Source organism: Equus asinus, chromosome 20, assembly GCF_041296235.1.
Source record: "Equus asinus isolate D_3611 breed Donkey chromosome 20, EquAss-T2T_v2, whole genome shotgun sequence".
NCBI classification, from domain to species: domain Eukaryota; kingdom Metazoa; phylum Chordata; class Mammalia; order Perissodactyla; family Equidae; genus Equus; species Equus asinus.
In genome coordinates, this window is record NC_091809.1 from 46,141,248 (window position 1) to 46,167,237 (window position 25,990).

Here is a 25,990-nt window from a genome sequence, read left to right on the forward strand (position 1 = left end):
TAGGCATGGCTGTGTTCAATAAACGTGTTTACAAAAACAGGTGGCAGGCTGGATTTGGCCACTGCTGTAATTTGCCAACCCCTGTTTTAGAGAGTTGTGATGACAGGAGATTTAAAGTATCCCCAATTCAATCATTTACTGCCTCATGTTGGCCAGACCTCTACTATAATTTATGCTAAGAAGCCCAAATAAAGAAGACATAAGTGCAAGGAGGGAAAGAGGAAAAAATTGGTTTATAAGCTGGAGTTCAGTCAGAAAACTTTAGGAGCTAAAGTTATAATAGCTTGGTGAGAAAAACGAGGGTTGAGAGGAAGCGGCTGTGCTACAGCATTGGGCAAAGAACGGCAGCAGCTTATTCTTAGACCACACAAAGGTTTATCCTTCACTCTTAGCACATGCTAAAAGAGGACATTTCTTTACACGATTATGGTACAGAGCCAGTCAGATCAATCTGCTTTCCCAAAGAGGCTCAAGCAGCCTTATCTGCATCTGCTTCCTGAGGAAACTCCGCTTAATCTAAGATCAGGGGGCTAGGGTACACTGGCAAACATTTCCACCTGATGGATGTTGGCCTCTTGGACTTTGATCTCCTGGGGACTGGAACGAGACGGAGTCAGGAAGTAGCCGTGATTTTCTACTACACCCGGAGTCTTTAATAAGCAGGAGATATTCAGGATTACTCCCAGCAAGGTCTTCTGGTACATCTGCCCATTGCTAGGGTCCTTGGGCTGAATGTAGTCTACAAAAACCTGTAGGAGAAGAGAAGTCCTACTTATTCGTTTGTATCATGAGCTGAAGGTGATGGAGTGAGAGGACCTCAAAGAGTTAAGTTTATACAACACCCAATATATCTTTCTCCTACTCAATAGCTAAGATCACAGTGCCCTCAGGATAGAGAAGCATCAAGTATTAAATCTCCAACTCAACTGAATATATACCACCTTGCAGACCCACCTTTGCCACATCCTTTTGCCTAGTGAAATAGAGAAGAATATCCAGATATGCATACAGCAGGATCTGGCAGAGTTCTAGATCTTTTATCCGGCCCAGTAAAATATCAAACACTGGAATCATGACTTCTGGAAATGTTCGAACTTCCTCATCCAATATCAAAGCTTCAATGACCTCTTCCAGAAACTCAGTTACATCTTCAAAATCTAACAGAAGACAAATGAGAGAGAAAGGAGGCCACAGGAAATTTTTTTTTTGAGGTAGATTAGCTCTGAGCTAACATCTGCTGCCAATCCTCCTCTTTTTGCTGAGGAAGACTGGCCCTGAGCTAACATCTGTGCCCATCTTCCTCTACTTTATATGTGGGACGCCCACCACAGCATGGCTTGCCAAGTGGTGCCACATCTGCATCTGGGATCTGAACTGGCAAACCCCGGGCCGCTGAAGCAGAATGTGCGAACTTAACCACTGCACCACCGGGCCAGCCCCGACAGGAGTTTTTATATGCCTTTACACACTGGCTCTTTACGCTTGTGATACTTTTGATAATTCCACTGGTATTCAACCCCAAAGGTCAAGGTGTGAGTTCTCTTCCTTAATTTATACTGGAACCATAGTGGCTCTGAGACTTTCTAATGCAATTAGAGGAATTTTAAATTTGCAAATCAAAATATAGAAGCTCACAGATCTTGCTTATGTACTCACGGGCTCCTTGGATGGCTTCCAACATCAAATCTACCAGTTGCTCATGGATGTTTTGGTCAACATAGATCTCTGGGGTGAGGAGAACTGTTCGGGTATTGGAGACAGTGAGGTTCCTGCACTGCACTGCAAAGGGCAGCAGGTTCTCTGGAACTTTGGTAATCTGGAAACAGCATGAAGAAGAGAGGGAAGAGTCTAGCTCTATGACCTCAATCAAGGGTCGACAGAGCAAAAAGAATGGAAAAGACATTGTGTCTAAAACAATATTGCTCTCCTGTGGATGCTTGAAAATTCGTGAGAGTTCATTCTTTTATTTATTTTCTATTTTTTAATTTTTTTTAATGTGCCCTAGGCATGAAACAGCTCTGGCCACCAACCCAGGCATCAAGCTAGGATGAACAAACGACTGTACAACTATTTTGCCCCTGACTGATATAAGAGCAACACCACCAATCAGGTGTCTCTTTGCCCATTGCCAGGGGATCATTCTTTGATTTAAGGAATCACCCACCTGTTAGAATTCCAATCCTGCAAGTGACAAAGATTAGCCGACTCTATTATTTACACCTCAGTGGAAATGAATTTATCACACCTTTTTTTAATTTTTATTAAATGATTGATTTTTTATTTTTTTAATTTTTATTAAATGTATGATTTTTTAAGAGGTTTGTAGACAGAATAGGAGGCACTGGTTAACTGGGGAAAGGGGTGGACCCCAAGCCAGAGAAAGGAGAGACTAAAACTTCAGAAGACAAACTATAGTGCCTCTGATATCCAGTCCCAGATACACTATGCTGTATACAAACTGATAGAAAAGACACTGATCCAACTCTCTGGCTTACGTGTTACAGTTACACAGTTACACCGAAGAGGACAAAATAGCACTCAACGGGGATTACTCCTTTACCTCTTCCTTGGCTCTTTGGAAGCAGGAATAAAGGTAACAAAAAATGTGCCTCTCCCCTGCATCTCGATCAGCAGAGAGATTCAACGTTGTAGAAGAAGTCATGTTAATCAAGTGGTTGCCTGGATCTTGAAGTAATAAGCGAGCAAAGACAGCCTATTAAGAAAAACAAACAAAACAAAAATACTAAACCATTGTAAAGTTAATCTCGGAACATGAAGATGTAAAAGGTAAATCTGATATAGGTTATTGCGAGAATCACAGGATGTAGAGGCAAGGGGCAAAAAGGACCCAGCGTCTTACTACTTTAGAAAATATTACAGATACAAATATAATTGTATACATATAAAGTTATCCTAAATCAAGCTCAAGTGTCTAGTATAGCACAGAGTAAGCATTAAAAGAATACATGTTGAATGGTGTTGGGAATCAATGACTAAACTTATATGGGAAATCTCTTATGTGTGATTGCTGACCTCACTCAGACTTACATAAAGATAATTTAAATGTATAAACTACCACTTGTCAAGTGTCTTCCCTACCAAACTTTTATTCCTTTAATATTAATTAGGCACCTATAGAAGTAAAATGCACTGTATTGATTTTGGAAAAGATATAAAGTAGAACAAGATGGGGCTTGCCCTCAAGATCTTAGAGTCTAATAGAGGAGCTAAGACAGGTACATAAAATGCCACTACATGAGAGAGAAAGCGACAATTTCCATAAGAGATGCATAGATAGATTAGGAACTCAGAGGAGAGAATAACAACTCCAACCTGCCAACGCTTTGTAAATAAGACGGCATTTTAACTGGGTCTTAAAGGATGGGTAGATTTGGACTGTGACATGGTAATGAGAAGATTCCAAACGAGGAACACCACAATGTAAGAGACGGAGGTAAGCAAAGTCACGGTTGGAGAAAGGAGAGCAGAGTTCAGCTGCATGGTTAATTTTTGCTGAGGGTATATGTAAGACACATTAAGAATAGTACCTGCTCAACGTTGTTCATATCAAGCCAGTCTTGATCTTCCAGGTCTACTGCCATTTCTTCCAAATACACACAACGGCTGGGGATGCCATTCCCACTTTTCAAGCTTGGGTCACCTGGGAAACAGTTTTCATCTGGTAGGTTAAGGATAATGCTTCTATTTTATGCGGACGATGGATCTTGACAGCACTTCTCTTGAACTCCAAGTGTGACTCAGGTAATATCAGAACGATCTTGACACACAAACCAGTATCTAACAATTTAAATCTTTTTTTTTTTTCCGCAAGAGCATAGGCTCTGTTATAAACCTAACATCGTAATATTCAAAGAGTAAATCCCAGAGATCAGTGCTAACTTTGGGGTTTTAACTACAGATAGGGCACAGAGGGAAAACACTGACATCTCTTGGGGCTTCCATCTAAATATTTAGGTCATCTTTGAGAAGAAAGTGGATTTGGCTACCATTTCCCTTTTAAGGTAGTAAAGGCAAGTAGCTATACAGCCCAATCAATATCAAAATGGGAATGAAAGTTGTATCTGTGTCTAAAAACTGTTTTTAGGTCACACTAAAAGCATCACTGAAATATAAACCCTGTGTTCCAGGGAGTGCGGTGGGTTTGTTTAACCATGAAATACAACAGGTTTCTAAGAGCAAGTCCCTAGCTCAGGTAGGAAGGGCAGGGAAATGAAACAATGGTCCAAGTCTGTAACTCACTGTTGTCCAGAGTAATGAGGAAGATCCTTTGGATCATGTGATTGATGTTGAGTTGCTCACATATTTCCTGCTGTGAACGGAATGAGCGGCTAATCTCGGCCACAGAGTAATCAAATTCATCCAGGCTCTCTGACACACTATTATCCGAGTCATCTGGGCTAGCTGGGAGTTCATCTGCCAGAAAATGTAAGCCACACCTCTCTTTAAGAGAGAGCCACACATACTACCAAGAATGATAAACGTAACCAAGAAGAGGATAAATTCGGATGTAAAACAAGTTAGTCATCTAATCAGTGAACATCTTAAGTCAGGCAGTATCTTTTTTTTTAATTGAGGCATAATTGACATATAACATTATATTAGTTTCAGGTGTACAACATAAAAATTCAACACTTGTATATATATTACAAAATGATCACCACAATAAGTCTAGTTAACACCCACTACCATACAGTTACAAAATCTTTTTCTTCTTGCGATGAAAACTTTTAAGATCTACTCTCTCAGCAACTTTCAAATATGTAACATAGTGTTATTAACTATGGTCACTATGCTGTACGTTAGATCCCCATGACTTATTATAACTGGAAGTTTGTACCTTTTGATCCCCTTCACCCATTTCGTCCACCCCTTGCCTCTGGCAATCACCAATCTGTTCTCTGTATCTCAGCTCATTTTTTGTTTTTTTCCAGATTCCACATATAAGTGTCTTTCTCTGTCTGACTTATTTCACTTGGCATAATGCCCTTAAGCTCCATCCATGTTGTTGCAAATGGCAAGTTTTCCTTCTTTTTTATGGCTGGATAGTATTCTGTATATACCACAACTTCTTTATGTGTTCATCTATCAATGGATGCTTAGGTTGTTTCCATATCTCGACTATTGTAAATGATGCTGCAATGAACATGGGGGTACAGATACCATTTTGAGTGAGTGTTTTTGTTTTCTTTGCATATATGCCCAGAAGTGGGATTGCTGGATCACATGGTAGTTCTAGTGTTAATTTTCTGAGCAACCTCCATGCTGTTGTCCACAGTGGCTGCACCAGTTTACATTCCCACCAACAGTGCACAAGGGGTCCTTTTTCTCCACATCCTCACCAACACTTATGTCTTGTCTTTTTGCTAACAGCCATTCTAACAGGTGCGAGGTGATATTTCCTTGTGGTTTTGATTTGCATTTCCCTGATGATTAGTGATGCTGAGATCCTTTTCATGTACCTCTTGGCCATCTGTATGTCTTCTTTGGAAAAATGTCTATTCAGATCCTCTGCCCATTTTTCAACTGGATTGTTTTTTGCTGTTAAGTTGTATTAGGCAACATTTTAAGTACAGGATTCTGAAATCCCTCGCTATAAATCCTACCACATTTTACAAAGCAAAAGCTTTATCTTTTCTACTCATAATTAATTGCACTCCATACTGCCAAAAACAGCAACACTACCTTCTCTATAGAATCCTAGTGAACAAAGAATTACCTAACAGGTCAATATGCCTTTAATTATTTTAAATATATAGCTTTGCCCTGATTTTAAGAGAACACATTTGTTTTAATAATTCCAAACTGTACAGGAAAATATAATGTAAAAAGTCTCTGAACCAATTCCTAATGGACAACCACTTAACTCAGCAAAGTGTTCCAGATTTTTTTCCTATTCTGATGCTAATGTTTATTACTATGATTTTTAATGTTTAAAAAAAAATCTGATCATACTATATATACTGATTTTCAGCTTGCTTTTTAAACTTAATCAGCACTAACACCTTTCTCTGTTAGGTCATTTATAGGCCTACCTCATTCTTTTCAAAGGCTCCATTGTACTGCATTGCATGCATGCAGTATGATTTATGTAACTACTTCTCAACTGATGAACATTTGGGTTGTTTCCAATTTTTCATGATTTCAAACAATACTTCACTAAAGATAATTTACTCTTTTTGTGCACTTGTATGAATATTTCTGCAGGATAAATTTGTAGAAGAATTGCTGTATAAAAGAGTTTAACATTTAGCAGTTAACATGCACTACTACGAAATTACCCTCAGAAAGACTACTCTAATTTACATGCCCCCCAACAGTACATGAGAGTGCCTGTTTAAATCTTCACAAATTTCACAGGTAAAATGTTATCTAATTGTTGTTTTAATGGGCATTTTTAAAATTATCGGTGAATCTGAATTTTTTAATTGTTTGATTATTGTATACGAACTGCTTGTTCATATCTTTTGTTCTTTTTTTTCCAATTTGTTACTTTTTCTTATTATCGACTCCCTCTACTTTTATATAAAGCCACTTAAAACAGTGCCTCTCAAAATGGCACTCATGTTGAATGAGTATAAAAGTAGTGATATTCACTAAAAGCCACACATGAGTCTGTATCTGCTTTTCTCTACTGGCGAAATGGCTATTCTGGAAGTCCAGGCAAAACTCTCAGAAGCAAGATTTGCTTCAGTGTGGTGAGTTTAGTTAAGCGAAGCTCAGTACAGGAGGCCAAAGGTTTTGGCAGAGTACTAACTGCTGGTGAAAAACAGGTTAGACCTGGTGGCATGATAAACTCAGTGTAAACAAACTAAGATGATGAAGTGCCAAAATAGTAACAGAAGGGCATGTAGCTGATTTGTCCTCACTGCTTGGTGCCTGCAATGCTCCCAACTCTAGCCAGCCTTATGGCTCTTTACAGCCAGAAGGACAGCATTCTGTCACTCTACTCCTATACTGTTAAGCTCTCCTCTGAACTCCAAGAGTGATAGGAGATAAGAATCTATTTAGCTAAACTTCCCTCAACCATATACTCATACATTATATTTTCCCATTTTCTTATTTTTCCTATTTGTCACTCTCCTTTCTTACCTACAATTTCCTAATCCCAGGCTTCCCAATCTGATCCTGTATCTTAGAAATCTGGGAGAGACTTCAGAAACGGAGGCCCAGAGCTGCCTCTTTCTATCACATGACAAAGTCAACGTTACATTTATTTCTCCCTTGCTTCACCCATCACCCTGTCTTCTATTTATCTGTCTCACTCTTACCTCCTTTTTATTTAATCCTAACCAGAGAGCAAGGCCATAACTTGGCCATGAATCTGAACACTTGCAAAATAAACAAAATAAAGGGAAAATATAAATATTTCTCCTTTCCTAAAAAGAAAAACACTATTATTATTTTTGTAGGGAGGAGAAAGGGAACAATGCTGGCTTGAAAGATTGTGAGTACCCTTAGAAGATTAATAAGTTTAAGAAACACCATCCTAATTCTTCTAGTCTATATATCTCCTTATAGGAGGAAGCCAGACTTGATCTTAATTTTGGTCCCTGATGAGGAAAATCATTTTTCTGATTAGTGAGATATTATTTTAATTTTTTTCACATTAAGGCTAAGGATCAGATTTTCTTAGAAGTCTGTCCTAATAGCAGTACAAAATGCTACAAAAGAGGCCACTCCGTGGAACGGAAGAAGCATTTCGCTGGAGAAAAGACTCTGAAGCGCTGGTCTTAAGAACACACCTTATTTATTTGTCTACAGGCCTAAAAGCTTTTATAATTCTTCCTTTTATACATCTCCCTTCTACAGTTGCATGTGACTTGCTTTCCACACTTAAACCTACAACCTGTTTCCTATGTTAAAGAGATTTATTTAAATAGCTTTTACTAGGTGATTTTTAACATAAAACAGCTTGACGGCTTTGGGATCACGATTGGCATCTGTTACTATGGAACCACCTGTTATCTGGTCTCTTTTGATGCAGGAGGGAGCAAAGGGAGGAGAGGACCCAAAACAAACAACAAAAATCAACAAGAAACAACTTCTGCCCTTAAACAAACAAAAAACAACTTCTGCCCCAAACTGAAATTCCAATTGCAACGAAGGACCCAAAGAATACAAGTTTGGGAAGGCCCCATTCTAGGTCATCTCATCTGCTGCCATTGGCTCCTCCACTTACCAGATTGCTGCTTCAGCTGCTCTTTTTGGATTGCTGCAAACTGCTTGGCATCAGCCAGGGAGCCAAAAAGAGCAGCAAAGGGGTTACTTGAGATGTTGTTGTTATTCTCCTGGTCTGTCATTTCACTTTAAAGTTTCCTCCATCCAGACCTAGGGGGAGGGGCTATGGGGGGGGACAGGCATTAGACGGAGAAGGGCAGATAAAACAACAGCTGTAACATACACATAGTTGTTTCTTTTCTCATTTCTTGAATACAATATATTTTAAAAGGCTTTGGGTAAGACTTTCCAATTCCTGTTTCAAGATGCAAGACACTTTTGGCAAAAGGGTTACAAACCTACCAAGTGGACAAGGTGGGCTGATTTGGGGGCAGCTAAAACCAAAAAGCTTAAAAATGTTCAGCTGGAATGCATTTATCGGTTGATATGTTTCTATTTGCTATACCTTTAAAAAATAGGGTAAGTAGAAAGAATTGCTGAAGTCAAAGAAAGAACTCACCTACTAATTCTAACAACAATGTGGCACTTAAAAATAGTACAAGAAGCGCCAGCCTGTAGTGGTAAATTCATGTGCTCCGCTTTGGTGGCCTGGGGTTCACAGGTTCAGATCCCGGGCACAGACCTACACACCACTCATCAAGCCATGCTGTGGTGGCATCCCATATACAAAATAGAGGATTGGCACAGATGTTAGCTCAGGGGCAATCTTCCTCAAGCAAAAAGAGGAAGATTGGCACAGATGTTAGCTCAGGGCCAATCTTCCTCAAAAAAAAAAAAAAAAAATACAAGAACTACGGATTTCCCGTAAATCTCTAGGCTGGCCAACTAGTTCTCATTTGCCGTGTGCATAAGGTGGTGCTTGCTCATGCTTCTATGACTTAGGGTTGGAGCTGGGAATTCCTCAGCTACATAGAAACTAAATATACACCTATATCTCAGACATGGAATGGCAAATCAGGACAGGAACCAGATAAGCAGCATGTTGTGCGTTTTAAATATATATTAAACAATCTATCTCTACTCTTAGGCTTACAACTACTGATATTTCTTCCACTAAAAACTAAATGGTCTTTGCTTAATTCTATATTTAACTTTCACTGTTTATCTGATTTTTTACAATAGTGAAGAAACACAAATTCCAATGGTCAGGTCAAGTGTGTAAGAGGAAATGGGTGCATCCCTCAGAGGTATTTAGTGGAGCTGACTGAACCTGCATTTGCACTCTCCTGATTACATTTCCTCATTCACGCACCAAGGGGACTCAGTGGCACAAGAGGATGAGCAGAACTCCCTGAAAGGCTTCCTCCCTTGTCTGAAATTTTAAGGCTACAGCACAGAAATACAACCCTGAAAACGGTAGGAAGAGACCAAGGGTATGAACATTCTGCTTACAAGGATGCTGAACTGCTGCAAAGACAGAGGCCTCGGAAGGAGTGGGGACAGGGGTATAACGGAAGGAGAAAAAAAGAACATTTGGTCTACCTTTAATTTACTGAAGTAAGACTCCTTACAGAATCACGTTGACAAAAAGCTAATTACTGCAAGTTGGAAAAGTTACCCTTACTTTTTGGAGGAAGAGAGACTATAACACTTCTTGACAATTCTGAGGCATCTCCACCAATTGCTTCACGCTCCTCTGTTGTGTTTTCTGCATAAGGGCTAATGGCTAATTAGCTGTAATGACTTAGGCAGACAGTCTAGTCTCCTCCCAGCATGGTGCTGGGCTTTACTGCTTCAAAGAAGTGAACTATTAGATACTGCTCTATGTATTTTTTTTTGCTATGTATAGTTGGACTTAATAATGCAAAAAAGAAAGAGAACACATTTAGTGTTGGAATTAACAACAATCCTTGAGAGGACTTTCTCCCCTTCTAACCACTACATAAACTTAATTATCACCCCTAATTCATGTAGAGGCACCAAGAGTTGTTAGCTGATCACCACCCTACCTCTATCCTAAGGTACCGTGAAGTCCAGAGGAATGCAAAAAGCGTAGTGAGTTCTTGTTATTTTCTGTCTCCAAAACATCATCCTCTTTTTTCAACATGACACTCCACATTTTCCCTCTGGGGATCCATCCCATTCCCAGTCCATGAGTTCAAAAGATGACCTCACCCACTAGCTCCAGAAATGGGCATATGAATCTGGTGTGGCCAAATAGATTAAAGCATTCTCTGGCAAAAGTGACTGATTCAGGAGTGGGCACAAGACCCTAGCAAAGCCTATGAGAGTCAACACCAGCCTCAGGCCTTTGGCTGAATAAGAGAACTCTTATTTCCTGCTTGGGTTGCTAGGCTAGTAAGATATAAACCTGGAGGTGCCATCTTTCCATCATCTAGAAAAGGCCTAGCCTAAAACTAAGCCAATGTATAGGAACACAGAGTTGAGAGATGGAAAGAGAACGTCTTAAACCAACAGATTCCCCTATGTTGCATAAGCCAATTTGAATGGGTTTTTAAAAACACAACTGAAAAAGTTCAGATTAGTACAAAGGAGATGCATCACCTGTACCATCTATGCAGAAAGGAAGTAAGTTGAAAGCCAGGAAAATAGAACATATGATGAAGACAGGCTATTAAGGCTATCAAGACAGATAAAGAGGATTTATCATCACAAATGCCATTATTTCCTCCTTTGTCAATACTACACTGTCATGTTATATAAAGAAACTGCCTTCCCACTACATTCTATCTATAGTAATAGGATTTATAACTTTCTACATTGTATTCCCAATGCAGATCTTCTATTTTGCTAGACTCTAAGCAATATGAGTACAGGTTCATATCTGATTATTTTTTCTTCTGTGTCTGGCATTATGCATCACAATTACAAATTCCCAAATAAATATTTATTGAATGATTCAATCTTATATGTAATTACTCTTGACCTCCTATGATTGATAGCAGCATCCATAATCCTACTTCAAGGTAAGGGCTTTACTATTTGTCTCGGGTTGCTGTGGAAGGTCATGCTCTTGGGCCAGTCACTTGTGGCTTTTTGGTACCTCAGCACATGCAGAATAGAGAATGGAAATAAATTTTTGCGGTCATCTCTGCTGTCTTTTTGAAAAACAAAAAGGTTGTTGTCTACCTCATTAAGTTCATCTTTTTCATATGTACTTCAAATCTGTGTGCAAACTATTTTCACAGAAAAAGGGTTAACACCGTGTAACCACTTGCAGAAAAGTTTTACAGGGAAAGGGAGGGCTGATCACTTGATGGGAACCTTCGTGGAGATGCAAGTTTAGATTTGTTCATTGTCTCACAAATGTAAAAAGAGTACTTAGACATCACCCACTCCAAAAGAAAAGTCTGATAAAATGGAACCTTGTTATTTTGCTTTAATATTCAACAGCGTCACTGGGAATTTATAATCTCCCATTTTCAACTGTCACACAGAGATACAGCACCATCCTATTGTCAGTCTTTGGGATGGTATAACCACCAATCCTTAGAAGCTTTTGGATCTGATTCTTTTTAAATATGTCCTCCTTAAGAACAAGTTTCATTCTGATATACTCGCTGCAAGGGTCTACATCTATATAGCTGTTACCTCCAGTCCTACAAAGTTCTCTCAATCTCTCCTGATTCAATCTCTTGTTTATGAATAGTACTGCTAATCTCTTAAGGGCCACTGTCAGCTCTTAAAGAGGTGAGCACAGAAATGTTTTAACATCAGACTTGGCATTGCTTTTAAGCAGAAATATTTGGAATACTTTGTAAAACTGGGATTGTCAAAACCACGCTCTCTTAAATCATATTCCTTAACGTCTCTGTCCTGGTGAGTAATAAATACATACATCAAAACAAAAAAGGAGTTAAAAAAAGTTTTACACCGTTGTATGTTCCACCCAATAATCCTTTCAGGCCCCTCTAATGTGGCAACAGAACCTTCCAACACATCAGCAAGCTAGAAGGATCTCCTCAAGTCAAAAAGCAGACAGCATTCCTTCCTGGGTCCCATTTTATCTCAGGAAAGCTCTCACTTGGGACCAAAACAGTCCACGGTGGTGAAACTAAACAAATCCTTGCTCTGGGAGCAAAAAAGTGATCCCAAAGAGAAGACGTCAAATATTAGCTCCTGAACTGTGGTTACTCAATTTTAGAAGTGTTTTCTAGACCCAACCGCTGAGCGAGCATGAAGCAGAGTGCCAGGAGAGTGTCGAGCGCTTGCCTTAAGAAATGTCCACACCTTGCCATATGTATTCAACTGGTTTGATTACTGCAACTCGTGCTTAATTTTATTTTCTTTGGAATCTGGCTATCTGTTGTCTACTCTTTATATTTTATCCCTCCAGATTCCATAAGGGATCCCGGCAAAAAGGGAGACCCACCCACTCCGCGCACGTTCCAGAGAAAGGAAGTCAAAGATAGCGCAAGGCCAGTATTACGACCTTTTCCAGGAGGAGAATGGCAAAGAGGGGGAGAGATGCCAGAAGCTGGGGCACCATAAGGGGTTCCCAAATCAGACAGCGTTCAAGTTCACGAAGGAGAGTGTCAGTGGTCAGGAAAGCACAGAAGGAATTTGGAGAAGGTAAGAGTGCACAGGCCTGGACTGGCATTCGACTAGGAGAAAAAATCCCATTGCAGACTCAACGATCCCCTCCCCTCAAGCTATTTCCTCTCTTACCAGAGCCTGAAGGGCCAACAGCGACGACACGACTGAGTCTCAGAGGCCGAAATGTTCCCACTTCCGACTCAGCACAGCAACCGGAGCTTACATCATCACTAAGCGCCAGACCTTGTGGGATCTCATCTGGGCGCCGGAAATAGGGTGTGTCGCCTCTCGCGGGGAGCAGGCGCGCAAGCACTCCCATGGCGCACGCGCAAACTAGCCGGGTCGGGGCGGAAGTGGCAGGAAGTGGCCTGGTGATCGCGTTCCGGGCTGGTCGGGGTAGGCCCGGGGGTGGGCGGTTTGAAGGTCAGCGAGATAAGAGGCGCTTCTTGGAAAACTGGTGTGTGGATCGCAGACGTTACTTCGTGGTCCTTGGCAGTGCTCGAAGCTTTTCTTAGCTTCTACTTCCTATTTTTCCCGCCGGTCTTAGGCCTTTTTGAAGCGGCTTCTGTTGCTCTTCATAGATTATTATCTATGAAGCAGCAACAATAGCAGTAACAGAGAGAACAATAACGGAAAGTTTTGAGCTCTTACTAGGTGCCAGGCAGTGTGCTAAAATATGCTGTCTTTGAATTTCAGTTTTCTTATCTGTGAAGTGGAGACAATATACATCTTACAAGGTTGCTTTGAGGTACACAAGGCAGTGAAAACAGCATGCTTTTTTAAGAGTGCAAGTGAAAAGGCAATTCATAGAATAAGAGAAAATATTTGTAAATAATATCTGGTAAAGGATTAGTATCCAGAATAAACAACTTTTACAAGTGAACAACAAAAAACCAAACAACGTGATTCAAAAATGGGCGACGGACTTGAATAGACGTTGCTCCAAAGAAGATATACCAATAGCCCATAAACACATGAAAAGATGCTCAACATCACTAATCATTAGGGAAATGTGAGTCAAAACCACAGTGAAATACCACCTCCCACCCATTTGGAAGGCTGTTATAAAAAAAACAGAGAATAAGTATTGAGGCGGGGGATGTGGAGATAAAGGAAGCCCTGTGCATTGCTGCTGGGAATGTAAAATAGTGCAGCACTTTGGGAAAACAGTTTGGTGGTTCCTCCAAAAATTAAATAGAATCACCATATGATGCAGCAATTCTACTTTGGGTACATACCCAAAAGAACTGAATGCAGGGCCTCAAACAGATACTTGTATGCCAATGTTCATAACAACATTCACAATAGCCAAAAGGTGGAAACAACCCAAAATGTCCATAGACAGATGAATGGGTAAACAAAATGTGATATATGTATACAATCAACTTTTATTTAGCCTTAAAGAGGCAGGAAATTCTGATACATGCTACAACATGGATGAACCTTGAAAACATTATGTAAGTGAAACAAGCTGGACACAAAGGGACAAATATTCTATCATTCCACTTATTTGTGCTACCTAGAATAGGCAAATTCATAGAGACAGTAAAACAGAGGTTACCAGGGCTGGGGGGAGGGAAGAATGGAGAGTTATTGCTTAATGGGTGCAAAGTTTGTTTAGGATGATGAAAAAATTCTGGAAATGGATAATGGTGATTGTTGTACAACATTATGAATGTATTTAATGCCACTGAATAGTACAGTTAAAAATAGTTAAAATAGTCAACTTTATGTCATGTATGTTTTAACACACACAAACATACACACAGTGCTGGTCAGTCTTACAGTGCATATCATGTTCCAGCATTGTTCTAGTTCCTGAAGCTACAGCAGTGAAAAACTACAAGTCTTTTGCTTCCTGGAGCTTACCATCTGGTGAGAGTGGAGTGGTAACATAACATTTAAAATCTATGGGTACAGATGGATCATTCAATAAATAGTTCTGGAATAACTGGGTAGCTCTGTGGCTTAAAAGTTAGTCAATATGTTAGGCCTTTACACTAAAATTAATTCAAGATGGATCAAAGATTTAAATATGTAAAATGAAACCATAAAAATGCTGGAGGAATTAATGAGAGACCTTTTTAAAAGGAATAGTTTTAAAATGGGGGAAGATCTTTCTTAATATGAAACAACCTGGAAATCATAAAAGACCGTGGATTCTGCTATATGCAAATATTTGTAAATTGTGCATAGAAAACCAACTACAAGTAAAGTGAAAAAACAAATAACAACTTTGGAAAAATATTTGCAACTAATATCACAAACAAAAGATCTAGTTTCCCAAATTTGTAAAGGGCTGTTCCAAGTCAATAAGAAAAAGATAAAAGGATGTGAGCCTATATTTCATGAGAAGGAAAAACAGAAGTGTCTCACTCCCATTTTTTTTTTTAAAGATTTTATTGTTTTCCTTTTTCTCCCCAAAGCCCCCGGCACATAGTTGTATATTCTTCGTTGTGGGTCTCTCCAGCTGTGGCATGCGGGATGCTGCCTCAGCGTGGCTTGATGAGCAGTGCCACGTCCGTGCCCAGGACCTGAAGCAACGAAACACTGGGCCGCCTGCAGCGGAGCGCACGAACTTAACCACTGGGCCACAGGGCCAGCCCCTCTCACTCCCATTTTTAATAAGAAAAATGCAAATTAAAATGACACTGAGACACCATTTTTAACTTATCAGATCGGCAAGTTAAAAAAGTTTAATAATCCCCTGTTGGAATGTGTATGGAATAAGAGACACTCTCATTTATTGTTATTGGGAGCATATATTGTTCCAACCTGTATGAAGTGCACTTTGGCAATTTTTAATAAAATTACAAGAGCAAATACATTATGGCCCTACAATTCCATTTATTTGTATTTGTTACAAATAGACTTCATGTTCAAATGACATTTATTGTTAGAACTAAAACTATGAAAACTATAAAAAGGAGATATAGGAGAAATCTTTGTGCCCTTGGGTTTGGCAAAGATTTCTTGGACATGACACCAAAAGCATAATCCATAAAAGAAAAAAAAAAGGATAAAATGGATTTCATCAAAATTAAAGATTTTCGCACTTCAGAAGACCATTAAGAAAATGAAAAGCCATAGACTGGCTGATATATTTGCAAATCATGTATCTGATAAAGGACTGATACTCAAAATATGTAGGAACTGTTACAATTCAATAGTAAGAAGACAAACAACCCAATTAAAAAAAGAAAGATTTAAATAGACATTTCGCTAAAGATATAAGAATGACTAATAAGCACATGAGATGTTCAATATCATTAGTCATTAGGGAAATGCAAATTAAAGGCACAATAAGATACCATTTTATCTTCACTAGAATGGCTATACTAAAAAAGATAGTTGCAAATATTGGGAAGGATGTGGAGAAACCGGAAGCCTCATCCATTGCTAGTGGGAATGTAAAATGGAACGACCAGTTTGGAAAAGTTTGGCAGTTTCTTGAAAAGTTAAATATAAATTTACCATACAACCCAGCAATTTTCACTCCTAGGTATCAACCCAAGAGGTGTGAAAACATATGTCCACGCAAAGATTTGCATGAGCTGTCCAGAGCAGATATTGTATGATTCCATTTATATAAAATATCCAGAAAAGGCAAATCTAAAGAGACAGAAAAGAGATTATTGGTTGCCTGGGGCTGCGGGTGGGAACAGGGAGGGACTGGAAACAGCTCAAGGGATATTAAGACAGTGATGGAAATGTTCTAAAACTGGATTACGGTGATAGCAGTACAACTTGGTAAATTTACTAAATACTACTGAGGACAGGTGAAATTACTTAAAAAGAGTGAATTTTATAGCATTGAAATTATACCTCAATACAATTATTTTAAAAAATGACATTTATACGTACAATGTTAGTCATTGAAGCATTGTCAGAGCAAAATATTGGAACAAACGTAAATGTCCATCAATAGAGGACTATTAAATTAATTATAGAGTATCTGTACAATGTTGCTGCATTAAAAAAGAAAAAAGGAGCTCTTTTATATACTGGTATGAAATAATCTTCAGGTTTTATTAGGTGAAAAGTGAAAGATGTATAGTATGATACCATTTGTGTGAAAAATAGGGGAAGAGAAAACAATGTGTTCTCAAGAATTTGCTTATGTTTGCCTAGAATACCTCGGATACAGAATACCTTATTCTCTTATAAGGGTGTGTGGGAAACTTGTCTGCTGCTTGCCCCTGGAGAGGGCAAATGGGTGGCTGGTAATGGAGTTGGAAGGAGACCTGTCACTGCATATTTGAACCATGTGAATTATGACCTACACGAAAACTAAATAAAAATTAAGACAAAAAGTTATATTCAAATAGAGGGTGTTATTTGACCTTTTCTTTTTTCTTTTACAGAAAAATTACCTCCCAATAGGTGGCGCTCCTGAAACACCACACATGTTTTTACATTATTTTTATTTTATTTTGAGAAAAGCCCAAATTTGGTCTGATGGACTTTCTTCTCCATTTGTCACCTCTGGGGACCTTGAGTCTAGATTTAGGGCTGAAAGTCTCTCGGCTCGGAGCACTCCAAAACGTACTGCTTTGTTTCTGAGAACTGGACAGAAGGGAGAACACCTGGACTGAAAAAAGAAAAATTGCAATTGGTTCAGAAAACCAAATAATGCTTGTACTCCATTTTCCTGATTGAAACTTCTGATTGATTGATTGAAAGGTTAATGTAGGTCAGTGGTTCTTAATTAAGGGCAGTTTTGCCCCTGAGGGGACACTTGCAATATTTGGGGATATTTTTGGTAGTCAAAAGTGGGAAGTACTACTGGCATCTGGTGCAGAGACCAGGGCTGCTGCTAAAACCCTCCAACGCAGGACAGTTCCCCCACCACAGAGAATTATCTAGGCCAAAATGTTAATAATATGGATGTTGAGGAACCCTGATATAGATTAGGATTAATATTCAGCATCTGTATTACTTGAGGCCCTGTTCTGAGAGGCTTTCCAGATGCACACGGCCTTCATATTTTCTTACACCAAGAAAATCAGCCCTGGCTTCAGTGCTTTTAGAAACTGGCCTTCACAATCAATCCCACCTCTTAGTCTGATCCTTATAGCTGCTTGAGGAAAGGAGATAGACTCGGCAGCAGTTGGGAGGGCAGGTAACGCGAAGGTGCTTTCTTAGAATTGCTGTAGAGGGACACACCTGCTCTGAGTCTTGAGCTCACTTCTTCCTCTGCTGGTTTCCTTGGAGGTGGCTGTAATGGTCATCTTCCCGATCCTTCAGGGGCTAAAAAGGACAGCACAGTCATAAGCTCATTTTCGCCCATCCTCTATGTATGAATTAATTTGATGCATATTTATTGAGTGTCTTCTATGTGCAAGGCTTTGGAGTGGGTGCTTCATAGTCTTGGGGGCAGAAAAAGGACAAAGAGATGGACGTTCTGTGTATAGTTTCTTTGTGTGTCCCTCTCAGTGTGTCCTTCAACTTTTTCTCACTAGATCCTGACCTCAACCTCTCTCAACCCTTCTCTTTATTTTGTCCATTTTACCCAAAAGGATAACTCTCCTATCATCTGGTATTCCCTAGTTAAGCAGTTTCTTATCTGTATAGTATCTTTGAGATAACTCCCCCCACCCCCCGGCAATTCCCCAAATTTTACCACCACTGATGGTAGCAATGTCTCTTTCATTCCTCATTCCCTTACCTGGTAGAGCTGGTCATTGGACAACAGAGTCTGCTTGTCTGAAGCTGCACAAAAAATAAACAAAATAAACACATATCCAAGGTAGAATGGATAATAAATTGGGTTATATTCACACAATGGAGTACTAAATAGCAATAAGAATTAGTGGAAAACATCTACACTATGACACTATGGATAGATCTTGCAAGCATATTGTTGAGTAAAAAAAGCCACGCATGAGTACTTAATGTATGAATCTATTTACATAAGGAAAAAACCAGGCAAGATTAATCAACATTGTTACACGTCAGGATAGTCCTCACTTTTGGGAATAGGTAGAGGCTGGAAGTGACCACAAGGGAGATTTCTAAGGTGTGGGTAATATTTCCTTTCTTAAACTGGGTTCTGGGTTCATGGGTGTTTTGGCTTTGTTAAATTTTTTTGAGCTGTGTGCTTGTGATTCACTTTTCCTTATGTAGATTTTACTTTCATAAAGAGCTTTTAAAACTACAGTGGACAAATCAGAAGGAGTTGGATCTTGAGACAGGTAAATATCCTGTGAAAACACAAGGTGACCTTTTTTCCTGCCTAGAGAGACAGAGCCTCGTCCAACCATGAACATTAGCAACTTGGGTCAACTCAGTCTTGTCTATTGGGTCTATTTTGGTGGGAAGGAAGCTGAGGGTCTTAGGTGGTCTCATCTCTCATCTAAAAACTTTTTTTTTTTTTTGAGGAAGATTAGCCCTGAGGTAACTGCTGCCAATCGTCCTCTTTTTGCTGAGGAAGACTGGCCCTGAGCTAACATCCTGTGCCCATCTTCCTCTACTTTATATGTGGGACGCCTACCACAGCATGGTGTGCCAGGTGGTGCCATGTCCACACCCAGGATCCAAACTGGGGAACCCTGGGCTGCTGAAGCGGAACGTGCGCACTGAACCGCTGCGCCACTGGGCTGGACCCTAAGAACATTCTTTTACCTCTTGACTGGCGAACTCCATCTTGTCCAGCAATGAAGTAGACCCCAACAGCCAGGAAGAAAAAGCTAATGATTTCAGCGAAGATAAAGCCCAACACAGTGGCTGCATTCAGCTCAATGCAGTTCTGACACACTGTGGGAAAAAGAAGGGACAAGCCTCCTTTAGGGTGTGAAAGCTGTTCTTATGGATCTTTTTCTCCAGCCTACCAGTGATAATGCCTCTGTCTAAGGTAGCAGCCTGCTCTCTCTTTGGGTGGTTGGCAAGGGAATTGCCTTGGAAGATCCTTGGACTAAGAACTCAAAGCTTCTCGCCCCCAGGAATCCTGTGGAACCCCACGTAATCTTACCACCAGGAACTACATGAAATAGAAGGGAGATCAGACTCCTTTCTCTGTGCTCAACTGCCTTCTACTTTACTGCTGCTCACCTTGGAATCTCCCCTGTTGCTGCTACCTACCTCAACTCAGTTTATATAAATTGCTGACTTCTTTAATCCATGGGGCCCACCCAATTGTAAAGCAGGCTTAACGGGACTAGCTATGCTTTTTCAAGAAGCTGAGGGAACAATCTTGTTAAATTCACAAAGAGGAAGAATTGGCTCTTATATCCCTGTTTAGCATCTATTTCCACACTCACCCTGGACAAGAAGCTCTCCAGAACAGCAAGTTCTGCTTAATTTCACAACAAGCAAACCAAAGAGGATTACATACTTCTATAATGCACTTGGAGACTTGAATTTCGCACTGATCCTTGACACATGTACATCCCTTGAGGGTCCGTCATACGATTTCCCAGATTCCGTGTAGTTTCTCTTCCACTTATGTTCACCCCATCTTTAAACCATGTGACTTCTTCATTTTTTGAGCCACAACTCAGAAGTACTGAACCATCTTCTTGATTGTCATTCACTTTCATCAAATGTTGTTCTGAAAAGGGAAAAACCATGGTCTGTTAAGGATCTTGCCTCTGAAATTCTCCCTGCCCCAGGGTATCAGGAGAAGACCATCACAGCAGTGCTTCTCAGACACTAATGTGCATACGAATCACATGAGGATCTATTTTGAATTTCAGGTTCTGCTCAGTAGTTCTCGTAGGGGCTGAAATTCTACACTTCTAACATGCTCCCAGGTGATGCCAATGCTGTTGGTTCATAGGTTGCACTTCAAGTAGTGCCTAGCTGCTAGGGTCCTGTTTCTCCTCCAAGAACCAGACAATTAATTGCTCAGCTACAGGAAAGCTGCTCAGAAAGGTCATGACTGGCCACTGATTTGGTTGACAATGGAGAGGTTAGCTGTGTATCATCTTCCCATCCCTTCTAAGCCGTTCACTCGCTGCTATCGGACTACTGTTGTAGGAAGCCATATATCCATGAATTTCCTTAGAGTCTGAAGATAGTAAGGAGTTATTTCTCCTACCTTGTTGCGACTGGACCATGGTACCTGGAGAGACAGAAGAGAGACAGAAGATCAGCTGGGCATGGAGTTATTCGGATGCCCTGAGGTATCATTTCCTTAGTGGTTTGAGGCCAAGATGGAGAAAGATTCTAATTCACACGAATGACAGTATTTATACCTACTCCCTGGATTGTAGCCTAAATCAACCAAATTCAATTCAGGGTGTCGTATAATAAAGACTTTGTCTGATCTTTGTCCTGGGTTCCAGGGAGGGGGTTTAACCCTTGGAATTTCATGAATGATAGGAGTATTTTCGTTTTTCTTGGTGGGCCCTTGAACCACACCAGAGTTTATGCAACGGAGTTGACTCAAGATGAGGCTGGTCAAGACCAACCATATGATTAGAGAATTGGGACTTTGAGAATTGGGACTGAGAAGGGAGGGGGGCTGGACACTGAGTTCAGTCACCTGGCCAAGGATTCAGTCAATCATGCCTATGTAATGAAACCCCAATAAAAGCTCAGTGGAGCTTCCTGGTTGGTGAACACATCAAAGTGCCAGGAGGGCGATGTGTTCTGATTCCACAGGGAGAGGGCATGGAAGCCCTGTGTTCAACACTCTCGCAGACCTCACCCTATGAGTATCTCATCACTTGTCTAGTCCTGATTTTATTTTTTATAATAAAAATGTAATAGTAAGTATAGCGCTTTCCTAAGTTCTGTGAGTTGTTCCAGGAAATTATCAAACCTGAGGCGGAGGTTGTGGGAACCCTCCAGATTTGTGCCAGTTCATCAGAAGTGTGGGTGATCTGGGGACCCCTGAACTTGTGCCTGACATTTCAAATGAGGGCAGTCTTGTTGGGGGCTGTGTCCTTAACCTGTGGGTCTGATGCTAACTCTGGAGGGTCAGCATCAGAATTATGTTGTGGTATATGTAAGGATATTGCTTGTACAGTTTGGAATGCTCTGTTCCTTTAGCGGATTAGCCCTAACAAAGAGTGGGTGTGCACTAGCTAAAGCCTTTCAGAGCTGAGTTAACTTCTAAAATCTTCAGCCTTGATGATCTATTTCTTGTAGAAACTGTCGATGTCCCAGGGGAGTTAGCTATTCAATAGCCCTCCAATGTGTCTCAAAACTCAAAGTAGTAGAGTTGCATGGTAGACATACTACAGAGAACTAGCACCAGAATTCCATACAATTAGGTTTAATCCAAACATTTTCTGAGCGCTATTATGTACCTGACATGACTAAGCAGTGTGAAAGAAAAGGGTGGTGATACAAGAACTAGTTGCTGCTTCCAAAGAGTTTACAATGAAGTGGAAAAAGCAAACACATATGTAATTAATGTAATAGAAGTTATAAATTACCATTTGGTACTTATGTGAATGTATATGAAAGGGAATAGAAGCTATTTGATTTTTCCCAAGGGTGAGGGACAGGGAAAGCTTAACAGAGAAGGTGACTTTTACTGGGGCCTTGAAGAATAAGTAGGAATTCACTAGACAAAGAAAGGCATTCTGGGGAGAAAGAATACCTGAACAAAGATACAGACTTGGAAAAGGCCAAGAGAGGTAGTGTGGCTAGGGGTAGAGTGTGTGATGGGGAGAGATGAGGCGTCTCTCTGGGAATCAAAGTATGATGGAATGAGTTGGATGGAGTCAACTGTCTTAGAACTTCATGCAGGACAGAACTGTTTATGAATATTACCCAGCACAGTGCTTGGAACATGGTAGGAGCTAACATTTGTTGAATGAATGCATGAATGAATAAATAAGTGAATTTTTTTTAAAAAAGCAAGAAGAACAGTAAAGCAGATTTCTCACTAGCTCCTCTCCCTGACCAACTGGTCACCATGGGAGGGACAAAGAGGCCCTTCATTCTAACTCAGATTCCATAGGAGAGAGGGTCCAACTAATTGCCAACATCTTTTAATTTTGCTTATGTGAGTCCTATTTCCTTTCAGGACTTGAAAGGTTGTGTAGCCCAATTTCCTAGGTTGACTGGTGAAGGAACTGAGACCAGAAGAAGGAGGCATTGTCCAAGTTCACACTGCTCATTGATGGCTGAGCTGGACCCGGAGCTCAGGATTCTATTGCTCAGCCCAGTGCTCTTTCTGATCTGTCTATCTGCCTCACGAAGGCTTTCAGCACTGCCCCCACAGTGTTGTCTTTAGCTTGCTCTTCTCCATTCCCCTCAGAAATAATTCTAAACTCTCACTGTCCTCTTCAAGCTCCCCACTCAATCTTCACTCAGCTCAGTTTCAGCAGGTGGCATAGTCTCCCACTTAGTTAGTTGAGAACATGTATGCTGTTATGGCCCCTTCTTCAGCTTCCTTTCCATCTACAAGCCTGTCTATGGCCAAAGCCATCTGCGCTTCCTTTCTTCTAGTCCCACAGGGTAAAATTGCCTTCCCCTCTATGTCCTTGACCCCATTTTTGACTCCATCCTTTCAACATCAACTCCAGAACCTTGTTCTACTCACTATCTTCTCCTTTAGTCTAGAAATGTGCTCAAGCTTTTCTCATACTCAAAATTTTCTTCTTAGACTCTATTTCCCCCTCTACCTACCACTCGAACTCTCCTCCCTTCTTGTCCAGACTTCTTTGATGAATAGTCTACCCTTGCTGCTCCTTATCACCTGCCCTTCACCTTCTACTCATTTCCACTTGGCCCCCATTCACACTACTTCACTGAAACTGTTCTATATCATCCGTGACCTTTATTTTGCCGAATTCCACAGACTTAAACTTTTAACTATATTCTTGTATCAATGGACCTCTCTAATATTTCATACTCTTGGTGACTCTCCTTCTGGAAGCTCTCTAGTCCCTTGGTTTCCATGGTATTGCATTCATCTGATTATTCCAGCTCCTTGACCATCCCCTTATCTCTTTCTTGAGATGTTTTTTCTCTAACCGCCCCTTAAAGGCTGGTGTCCTCACAATTCCATCCTCAGCCCCCTCCTCCTCATGTCTCACAAAATAGTTGTGTGATTTCAACAACTTGCATGGTTTTACCTTGCCCCAATGTGTGGAAAATCATCTCCAGTCCAGACTCAAGGCATCGGCCCAGTTCATCCACTTTCTGTTGTATATTTCCAACTGAATATTTGTCCAGGCACCATATATTGCACTCAATCAGGCAACATTGAAATTTATCTCTCCAATTAGACTATAAGCTCCTTAGGGAAGAAGGTTTTATTCATCTTTATATCCTCCTAGCCTGTCGCCTAATAGAATCTCACCCATATTTGTTGACCAAATGACCAAGTGAGTGAGTGAATGTTTCATAGGTCTACTCCTAACCCAAGCTCTGAGTTAAGGAACATATACCTTTTCTTTTCAAGTTCCTGGCCTGGGCCCCTTTGGGCTACATTCGAACCTAAGATGGCGGCATCCGGGTTCTCTCTCTAGCCAGTGAAGTCCTCTGTTTTGGTTTCTTAAGAGACCAGGGCCCCATCTCTGTCATGGAACACTGCTTCTCTCTAGTGGAGAATAGTAAAAGGCTTCATTTTTGCCCTTCCTTCTCTGAACCCTAGGGTGACAGCTGAGGTAGGCTTGAGGTTAGGGATCCCAATATTCTTGTCCTCCTAATGATGGCTTCTTCCTTTGACTCCTTTTCCAGGCTACCAGCTCCCCTAATGGACCCTTACCTTGAAGAAGAGTGATAGCCAGGATGAGGCCAGCCAGATGCTTCCCCTGCTCCATGTTGGTCTCTGTCATTCCCCGGCAGGACAGACTGAGCAGCCCCTAGCAGTCAGCCACCCTTCACAGCAGCTAGCCTGGCTCCGCCCAGTATCCTTCTGGCTGGGGCCCCAGCGAGAAGGCAAGAACCTAGAGCCTCCACCCTCTGCTTCAAGTGCAGGCAGTGGGGTGGGGGTAGGGGGAGGAGCAGGGCTGCAGGTGCAGCTGTCTTTTGCTTTTCCGTTAAGGAGTGGAGGGTGTGTGGTGGCAGGAAGGGAGAGGGAGAGAGTGCTGGATTCCCATGTCAGAGACTCAGCTTGCAGAAAACCACCTTGGGTGCTGGGTAGGAGATGGCCTGGGCCCCTTTCTTCATGAGGAGATAAATGTCTCTGCCACCACTTGTTGCTAGGATCTCAGCCAGTTGTTGCTTGTTGCTAGTTGTTTTTGCTAGAACTAGTGAATTTAGGCAGGAACTCTCTTATGCTCAGGGCTGGAACTTTGAATAGAAAGTCCCCTCAGTCTAAACCATCATTCAGGAATTTTTCACTGCTCTTTTGAGATAAGATCAAAGAAGTGCCTGCCTGGAAGGGAATAAGTAGGCCAATTCCAACAAGATAGGCCATACATTTCCAGGGACCAGGGACTGAGCTGAGTTACCAGGATCTCAGGCCCCTGTCTCCCTCAGCCAGTCAGTCAGTGAGTCAACAAAAATGTCCAGAGCTCTCGTTATGTGCCAGGCACAAGTCAGGTGTTGGAGATGCAGAAGGGAGCAAGACTTACATGATCTCTGCCCTCAGGTAAATTACAGTCCAACTGCAGCGGTGTAGAGCGTTTCGGATCTCCACAGACCACAGGAGAAAAAGTCCATTTGTCTCCTGGAGAGGCTCAATTCTGCCTGAGAGTCAATGATATTGTTATCGTAACTGTCTCCTATTGAGCACATATGATGTGTCAGGCACCATGCAAACATTTTGTTTGAATGCTTATCATGATACTGAGGGAATTAGGCTCTGAAAAATTCCGTGACTGGCCCAGGCCCAGCAGATAGGCAGTACTGCAGCCAGGATTCATATCTCTGACTAGGAGGCTCCAAACCTCACCCTCCCACTTAGTCTGGTGTCCCAGGCTGCCCAAGGACGATCTTGGGTAGGGTTCCAAGAAAGACTAGGCATGGGAGGAACCTAGTTGGTATGGCTCATGGGATGGAGCTCACAACTTCCCTCAAGGATTTTGAAAGATGCCTTTTTTTTTGAGAAAGATTAGCCCTGAGCTAACATCCATGCCCATCTTCCTCTACTTTATATGTGGGATGCCTGCCACAGCATGGCTTGATAAGTGGTACATAGGTCCATGCTGGGGATCCTAACTGGCAAACTCTGGGCTGCCGAAGTGGAGCGCGTGAACCCAACTGCTATGCCACCGGGCTGGCCCAGAGAGATGCCGGCTTTTAGGTGGTGAGTAATGTAGTTGTGTTGTTGACCGGAGCTCTGAAGTTCTTGTTTGTCATCAGTAACTCAGAAAAGGACATCTTAAATCCCCTTTTACTTCCTAGAAGCCCAGGCAACCTTTTGCATGTTCTCTGTTCTCCCTGTCTC

At 41.1% G+C, this 25,990-nt stretch overlaps 2 protein-coding genes and 1 non-coding gene across 4 annotated transcripts in view; all 3 read right to left on the reverse strand.

The window, feature by feature from the left end:
- The window catches only part of UBE4A (ubiquitination factor E4A), a 33,029-nt gene extending 20,066 nt beyond the window's left edge, over nt 1–12,963 (reverse strand). The window contains exons 1-8 of the mRNA XM_014855594.3: nt 12,829–12,963; nt 8,201–8,362; nt 4,261–4,434; nt 3,549–3,661; nt 2,561–2,713; nt 1,657–1,816; nt 955–1,157; nt 558–749 (exon numbers count right to left, since the gene is read on the reverse strand). Of these exons, the coding sequence (XP_014711080.1) occupies nt 558–749; nt 955–1,157; nt 1,657–1,816; nt 2,561–2,713; nt 3,549–3,661; nt 4,261–4,434; nt 8,201–8,321 (1,116 nt within the window). The 5' untranslated portion in view covers nt 8,322–8,362; nt 12,829–12,963. The remainder of the gene's footprint in view (nt 1–557; nt 750–954; nt 1,158–1,656; nt 1,817–2,560; nt 2,714–3,548; nt 3,662–4,260; nt 4,435–8,200; nt 8,363–12,828) is intronic.
- On the reverse strand, nt 1,993–2,137 carry LOC123279219 (small nucleolar RNA SNORA48). Its single transcript, XR_006517136.2, has one exon. It is a non-coding gene; the product is annotated as a small nucleolar RNA SNORA48 (small nucleolar RNA).
- A 2,605-nt stretch (nt 12,964–15,568) lies between the features above and the next one.
- Nucleotides 15,569–24,766, reverse strand: CD3G (CD3 gamma subunit of T-cell receptor complex). 2 transcript variants are annotated; one of them, XM_014855592.3, is made up of 7 exons: nt 24,365–24,766; nt 20,735–20,758; nt 20,030–20,245; nt 19,321–19,452; nt 18,365–18,408; nt 17,863–17,946; nt 15,569–17,287 (listed from the first exon to the last, which is right to left on the reverse strand). In XM_014855592.3, exons 1-6 carry the CDS (start codon nt 24,432–24,434, stop codon nt 17,881–17,883), a joined length of 552 nt encoding a protein of 183 aa, XP_014711078.1. In that variant the 5' UTR covers nt 24,435–24,766; the 3' UTR covers nt 15,569–17,287; nt 17,863–17,880. The 2 variants fall into 2 exon arrangements, with proteins under 2 accessions (XP_014711078.1, XP_014711079.1); XM_014855593.3 differs by having other exon boundaries at nt 15,569–17,282; nt 24,365–24,586.
- Nucleotides 24,767–25,990: the final 1,224 nt, after the last annotated feature.

Excerpts from the sequence above, each read along its gene's own strand:
- CD3G (XM_014855592.3), bottom strand. The coding sequence starts at position 24,434 with ATGACAGAGACCAACATGGAGCAGGGGAAGCATCTGGCTGGCCTCATC. Across the intron at positions 19,453-20,029 it reads TCTCCAAGTGCATTATAGAA|TGTGTCAGAACTGCATTGAG; the intron begins GTATGTAATCCT and ends TTTTTCCCACAG. Across the intron at positions 17,947-18,364 it reads CCAATGACCAGCTCTACCAG|CCCCTGAAGGATCGGGAAGA; the intron begins GTAAGGGAATGA and ends TGTCCTTTTTAG.